This window comes from Bos indicus, chromosome 5, assembly GCF_029378745.1.
Source record: "Bos indicus isolate NIAB-ARS_2022 breed Sahiwal x Tharparkar chromosome 5, NIAB-ARS_B.indTharparkar_mat_pri_1.0, whole genome shotgun sequence".
NCBI classification, from domain to species: Eukaryota; Metazoa; Chordata; class Mammalia; order Artiodactyla; family Bovidae; genus Bos; species Bos indicus.
In genome coordinates this window covers 27,470,249-27,477,502 of record NC_091764.1, presented here as the reverse complement: position 1 = coordinate 27,477,502, position 7,254 = coordinate 27,470,249, and the positions used below count along the sequence as shown (strand labels likewise).

The following is a 7,254-nucleotide window of genomic DNA, read 5'->3' as shown; positions in this document are numbered from 1 at the left end:
ATGACATTGCACCCATGAATTCCTGTTCGAAGAGATTCATTAAACACCCTCATTCAGGATCAGTTAAGACAAGCTCATGGAAAGAGGATGGGCCGTGATCCCACACATAGTGCAAATTCTGGCCACCTCCATTAAATTCCTGAAATTATTTGCTAATCCAAGGGCCCCTACATCCCTGACACTATTAAGGAACTATAAGCTACTGACCCTGTAAGCACCCACATTATTAGAACAGGACTAACATCTATAAAAGGTATCTCTATGCCTTTTGGAGGCTTCAAGACAACAAATTCCTTATTTACAAATTTGACTTAAGCCAATTTGCAAAATCGGCCCACCTTGAATGGGCCCCCCTCCAACAAACAGCTCTACAATCTATACAAGCTACAAGTCAGGGAAGCTTCCCCTTCACGCCCTCCAGAGACCCCTTCATCGTAGAGGCTTTAGCATCCACACCTCGTGCCTCCTGGAGTCTCTGTACCACCCACAGAGGTCACCTTCCTTTCAAGGCCATTCTGTCCCCCTATGAATCAAAGGAACCAACCACATCTGGACAGATGGACCCTCAGTGAATCTCTAGGTTGGGTGTAGATCTTGAAAAAACAGTTCTTCCCAACAGCTTATATTATGAAAGCATTTTATTGAACACAATCTGGAGATAGTCAGACCAGATGGGATTGGGGTGAGGACTCTGTTTTGATGGTTTAGATACTGGAAAACATTGGATTCTTCTGTCACCGAGGACCAGGCTACAGAGACTCAAAGGCTGCTTGGGAGCAGAGCATAGAATCAGGACACACCAGGCTAGAGACTGGGGGTTGGGCCTTCCAGGAACCAAAGAATGTGGGTCTGCGATAGGCTTCATTGACTAGACTCCAGAAGAGGAGAAAACTTGGCTTGAGACACCACCTAGAAGAGGTGGATGCCACAGGTGGATGCCACGGCCGGCTGCTGGGCTTGGGAAGCAGTAACTTGCTGCAGGCTCTTAGCTCTTGAAGCTCTTCCGAGAGGAGGAGGTGGTGGAGACAAATTTGACGCTGGAGCTGCTGCCCCCACCACTGCCAAAGCCCAAGCTTCGGCCACTGCTTGCACTGAAGCCAGAGCCCCCGACACTGAGCCCACCGCCTAGGCCAACACCCCCACTGCTGCTGGAGTAGAAGCTGCTGCTGCTGCCTCCACCAAGACCACTGCCCAGACCTCCGCCCAGGCCGCCGCCGAGGCCGCCACCCAGGCCACCGCCCAGGCCACCGCCAAAGCCACTGCCACCACCGTAGCCTGAGGAAACGGTGTTTGTGACGACAGCTGCAGAGAAAGGAGGGAAAAATTTGGTGAGGCCAGTCTGGCAGATTGGTCCTATGCATCTAATTTATTTGATCCTGCTACTGTTAGCACTGTACGTCACCCCTTTTAGACAGCTGCAGATGAAGCCCAGAAGAACTAAGTCATTTAGTGAAGCTCCCTAATAGAAAACCAGTGAACACAGTAGGCAAGGGACGGTGTAAGTCCCCCAAGGGAATGGGGGTCAGGGCAAGGCTGGGGGACAGAGTCCAAGATGGGTAAGATACAGGGCCCACCCTTTAGGAGGTAAGACATGAGCCCTGTTGCTTCCTGTCTCAACCTGTGTTTCTGTCCCTGTACGACCTGCTTCTCACTAAGTATATTAAACAACCATTTGGGAGATGGGCATGTCTGGTAGCTAGAAACAGTGGGACTCTGAGTCACACCAAATACCCTGTATTGTCATCATTGTTAATGTCTGTTCAAAGTTACTTACAGATGTTGACTGGTCCAACTCCTTCTCCACTCAGTCTGAAAGGGAAAAATTGAAATGAGTTAAAATCCTCCCAAAAGACAGCAGTAATCTATGTGGATAACTCCAATAGTCATGTTTAGAGCTTGTTCTCTGAGCTAGGAGACTGCATGCCTGAAAAACTGCTTAAATTAGAGAAAGAGATAGCTCTCTGGAGAGACTTCCTAAAAGAATAGATCTCAATCTAGGAACAGGTTATCAAAGGAAGATTATAATTAACACTCTCCTCTACCCATTACATGGAAAATGTGAAGGAGAGGCTGTGGGAACTATACACATGTATGAAGCAGTTGTTGCCTTACAGGAGCTACATCCTGTGAGAAGACTTGGCTTGGACAGAAATACGTCAAGGAGGAAGTAGGCAATGGGTAGTGTCAGAAGACTGAAGAAAATGCAGTAGTTTGAGAATCCAAAGGCAGATGAGTTTAACTCAACTGGAGTAATCATGAAAGGCTTCCTGAAGGAAGAAGCACTTGAAGAATGAGAAAGACATGTGTGGGGTTGCTTAGTTGTTTGAAGCAGAGGCAGCATCGAAGAATACTGGTGGTAGGTCAGAAAAGTGAGTTGAGGTCTCATTGTGTAGGTCAGCTGTATGTCTGAGGGGGGAAAAACTTGGTGAGACCAGTCTGGCAGATTGGTCCTATGCATCTAATTTATTTGATCCTGCTGCTGTTAGCACTGTACGTGGCCCCTTTTAGACAGCTGCAGATGAAGCCCAGAAGAACTAAGTCATTTAGTGAAGCTCCCTAATAGAAGCGTGTCAGATTGGGCTGGATCGGATCATTGGATTCATGATGGATAATCATCAGGTACAAGGTAGTGGCCACCTATGTGTGTGTGTTTTGACACCCAGTAATGGAGTAGAAGCTCTACTTTATCAAACGTGAGGCCACTGTGGGTTCGTGATGTCAGCCTTGTCACCCACCTGCACTCCTCGCCCTCCAGCAGCTTCCTGTAGGTGGCGATCTCCACGTCCAGGGCCAGCTTGGTGTTCATCAGCTCCTGGTACTCCCTCAGCAGACGTGCCATGTCCTGCTTGGCCTTCTGCAGGGCGTCCTCCAGCTCCGCCAGCTTGCTCCTGGCATCCTTGAGGGCCAGCTCCCCACGCTGCTCAGCGTCAGCAATGGCATTCTGCAGGTTGGCACACTAGAGGGGAAGGAAGGAAGGGTGGGGACACTTTAGAGGCTCACCTGGGCCTAAGGGGTCTCTTTCTGAGATTGCGGGAGAGAAGCCAGCACATTTGCCCTGGTCATTGTGGATGGTGGAACACTGAAGTGCTGGTACCTGCTCCAGCTCTGTGTGTATATGTTTAGAAAGCAAAACAAAGTCGGTTCTCCTTTAAGAACTCAAGCTCCTTCCCTGCATTCTTTCCCTACCTGTTTTTTAACGTTGTCGATCTCGGATCTCAGCCTCTGGATCATCCTATTCATCTCAGAGATCTCATGCTTGGTGTTACGGAGATCATCACCATGGCGACCTGCAGTCTGCTGCAGCTCCTCATACTGATGCCAATGGAAAAGAAGAAAGAGTCCATTACACGAGGGTGGAAACACTTCCCCAAGTTCATAGGTAGCAGCTACCTCAAGGTGGTAAGTGGCATAGTTTTTGGGAGCCTGGAGCTGGTCTTAATTTCCTCTTTAGCCCCTTTGCTTTTCTGTAGACACTCATGTGAAACAGTGAGATTCTCTTTAAGATTCTTGAATTTATGTGGCAGATGTATGCATCTCTCATAACTCCTCCCAATAGGCCTCAGCAGGTCTCAGGAGCCCCATCCTTAGCCTTTGGTTAAGGCCTGGAATACCTTGACGTGTGTCCTTCCCTCATTCAGGACACTTCGCCACAGCACCCACCTTGGTCTGGTACCAGGACTCAGCTTCTGTGCGGCTGCGGTTGGCAATGTCCTCGTACTGGGCCTTGACCTCAGCAATGATGCTGTCCAAGTCCAGGCTGCGGTTGTTGTCCATGGACAGGACCACGGATGTGTCTGAGACGTGCGTCTGCATCTGGGACAGCTCCTGCAGGGAGATTTGAAGTCAGTCATGAGAGTCCATTTTATTTAATATCATTCCATTCAAATCTTCTATTCATTGTTCTATGTCAACTTGAGGAAAAAAATAACAACCTCCTACCTATTAATGAAAAACTTAGGTCAGTTAATAAATAATTCAAATCACTACTAAATCTATACTTTAAATTTAATAACTCTGAACATCAAGAAACCCCTACTATGTAACCTCTCAGACTTGACTCTTCTTAGGTCAAAATTGATCTGAAAAGAACCTGATGGTGTGCCATGCTAGGAGTTAGCAGAGACAGGATGGTATTCCAGAAAGGGGAAATGGCCAGGAAAAGTATACCTGGGCTTCTAATAGCTCACTTTAAATCTCACTCTGCAGACTGATTATTGTAGAGGTCTTTTGCTTTAAATTTGACTTAAAAGAGAGAGAGAGAATTAGCTTTATTCAGTAATAAAGTGCGAATAGTGCTGAAAGAGTAGAAAAGACAAATATGTGTCCATGCCATAGGAACCACTGAAAGTCACTTAATCCCAGAAACCCTAATCCCTGGTGATGTCCCGGTGACCATCTCTCTGGCTCCTGAACAGGGGACATTTCTTACCGCATCAAAGAACATCTTCATGAAGTTGATCTCGTCCATCAGTGCATCGACCTTGGCCTCTAGTTCCACTTTGTTCATGTAGGCAGCATCCACATCCTAGAGAAACACGGCTGGTTGGCACTGTACCCCATTCCCACCCTGACTTAAGTGAACAGCACCTTAAATGAGCATAACCACAGGCGACAGTTTCTCTGCTACCCACATACCTTCTTCAGCATCACAAACTCATTCTCGGCAGTGGTACGCTTGTTGATTTCATCTTCATACCTGGTGGTAAAAAGGAATGGGAAGTGCTTATCAGAGGATGAGACCCAGGGCCTGTACTGCACATAGTCAACTGTGAGCCTACCTTCTCCCTGGAAGAGGCCTCTCACATCATATGGACAGAGAGGGAGGGACACCAGGAGCAAGAACCTCTGGGCAAGCTCCCTACCCATTAGGATACTGTTTTCTCTGTAATTGCTTAGCAGATAGCTATTCTATTAATGCTGTAATACGGTTGCTTCAGGAACATTCCTGTAGAAAAACTATACAGCTTCATTCAAATTCCACATCTAGTCCCTTTCTCTAGTGCTTTATTTTTCAGCTTTCATGGCCTTTGAAAAACAAAAAATTAGCAGCCCAGCTGCTGGTTCATAAGGACTAAAGAAATTGTTTAGTACTTAGCCCAACCTAGGTTACATCATCAGTTCCTGCTTTGAGGGGAATCCATCAAAAAGTCCATGTCATGTACTTGGAGTGTATTGGGGAGGAGGGTCCCCCAAAGCAAGGATTACACAACTGCTCTTTTCACCAGGCCATGCCAAGGACACTGAGCTTGTTACTCTGGCTGAAGGCTAAGTATTTTGCAGAGGGACTGAGCTTGCAGCTAGAACTTTCTAAACATGGACCTGATGTTTTCCCAGCACTTTAGATGTCCATGAAAAATGTATCTGTTTTCAGTCCTTGGGCAAGGCATAAGCAGTGGTCTGGTTATAAAGTATATCTGGTACAGAGACCCGCCCTGTCTCCATTCTACCCCAGCTCACTTGTTCTTGAAGTCCTCCACCAAGTCCTGCATATTCCTGAGCTCTGAGTCCAGGCGGCCTCTCTCCCCAACGATACCATCCAGCTGTCTCCTGAGGTTGTTGATGTACTGCTCTAACAAAGGCTCCAGGTTCTGCCTCACAGTCTTGGTGCCCTGCTCCTGCAGCAGGGCCCACTTGGTGTCCAGGACCTTGTTCTGCTGCTCCAGGAACCGCACCTGGAGGGGGCAGAGTTTGAAGATGGAGACATCTGAATTTCATGTTTCAGTGATCAACTTTCCAGTTTTCCTCCCTTCTCATGCTGTCCCCCTAAATCTTCCCATGGATAGTGCTTGGACCTGGGCCAAAGAGGACAGGTCCAGAGTGAAGCATCTAAACTCACTCTTCTAGGGGAGACAGGACACTTATTCAGGGCACAGATAGCCTGGGCGGAGACTGGCCCAGGGCAGGGGTGGCTGTAAAGGCACTCAGGCTACTGTCCAGTGAACAGATCCACCTTTCTATGCAATCAGCCCCGTTACATGGAGCACAGAATGCAACAGTCTCTTCCCAACAGTCAGTAAAGAGCCTTCAGGGGGTCAACTCTGAAGGGGATGAATTACGACCCTCTCTTCCAAGCTGCCAGTCTAATTAAGAAAGTGGGCCACAAATCCAGTACACAGAAACAAAGAGAAAAACATAGGAAGATATTTGTACAAGGTCAGGAAATCTCCCCTCTTCCCACTTCTTTAGCACATATCCCACACTCATGGTGGTTTTCCACCAAGAATCAGTTCTCACCTTGTCGATGAAAGAGGCAAACTTGTTGTTGAGGGTCTTGATCTGCTCCCGCTCCTCAGTCCTCACCCGCTGGATGGTGGGGTCGATTTGCAGGTTGAGGGGAGTCAGGAGACTCTGGTTGACAGTGACCTCTTGGATGCCTCCAGGGGGGCACACAGGGAAGCCAGGACCACCGAAGCCACCTCCGAAGCCAGCTCCACCACCAAGCCCAAAGCCACCACCGCCAGCTCCACCGCCAAAACCAAATCCGCTCCCGGCTCCACCTCCAAAGCCATAGCCGCCTCCAGCACCAGCACCAAATCGGTTCCTGAATCCACCGCCGCTGGCGCTAATGGAAATCCTCTTGGAGCCCCCCAGGTTGTAGAGGCTCCGGCTGCCAAAGCCACCGGCACCATAAGCACCCCCAAGGCTGACCCTGCCGAAGCCGCCACCGCCGCCACCCCCGGACCGGGACACGGAGGTGAAACTGGTGCGGGAGACGGACGGGGTGATGGCAGAGGCAGTGCTGAAGCTGCGGCCGCCCCCGCTTCGGAAGGACACGGTTGACTGGCGAGACATAATGGCTGGTTCCTAGTGGAGTAAGAGTAGCGGGAACTAGCGGTCGCGAGGTGCTGGAGAGAAAGAGCAGCGCGGGACAGGACGCGGAAAGCGGCTCTGTTATCTAGGAGCCGCAAGCCCCGCTTTTATCCTCTAGACCTGGTTTGGGCGGGAGAGTTGTCGAGCTGTGAATGATTAAGTGGGCTGGGCATGCCTGGGGGGCAGCTGTGAGCTCACCGACACACCTGCGCAGCGGTGTGGGGTGCAAACGCTGTCTTCCTGGCAGGCTCTGCTCAGCTAGGGATAAACTTGCCTTGCAGCCCTGATGTCTTGGCAGCGAATAGGCCATGCTGCCAGCAAATCTTTCTTTACAGCCGGGGCCTAGGGCTGTGAGTAGCCCAAAGAAGGGTGCTGGGAAGCAAGGGGGCATTTGGCCAAGATCCTGAAAGATCCTTCCAGGACCAGGAATGTCATCAAACATTG

At 49.4% G+C, this 7,254-nt stretch overlaps 1 protein-coding gene across 1 annotated transcript; it reads right to left on the bottom strand.

The window, feature by feature from the left end:
- Positions 1–620: 620 nt before the first annotated feature.
- Positions 621–6,897, bottom strand: KRT5 (keratin 5). The gene is made up of 9 exons (XM_019960507.2): positions 6,235–6,897; positions 5,458–5,672; positions 4,636–4,696; positions 4,430–4,525; positions 3,661–3,825; positions 3,187–3,312; positions 2,736–2,956; positions 1,775–1,809; positions 621–1,302 (listed from the first exon to the last, which is right to left on the bottom strand). The coding sequence occupies exons 1-9, from the start codon at positions 6,790–6,792 to the stop codon at positions 986–988; spliced, it is 1,794 nt and encodes a 597-aa protein (XP_019816066.2). The 5' UTR covers positions 6,793–6,897; the 3' UTR covers positions 621–985.
- Between the last annotated feature and the right edge of the window lie 357 nt (positions 6,898–7,254).

Excerpts from the sequence above, each read along its gene's own strand:
- KRT5 (XM_019960507.2), bottom strand. The coding sequence starts at position 6,792 with ATGTCTCGCCAGTCAACCGTGTCCTTCCGAAGCGGGGGCGGCCGCAGC. Across the intron at positions 1,810-2,735 it reads CTGGAGGGCGAGGAGTGCAG|ACTGAGTGGAGAAGGAGTTG; the intron begins GTGGGTGACAAG and ends TTTCCCTTTCAG. Across the intron at positions 1,303-1,774 it reads AGTTGGACCAGTCAACATCT|CTGTCGTCACAAACACCGTT; the intron begins GTAAGTAACTTT and ends CTTTCTCTGCAG.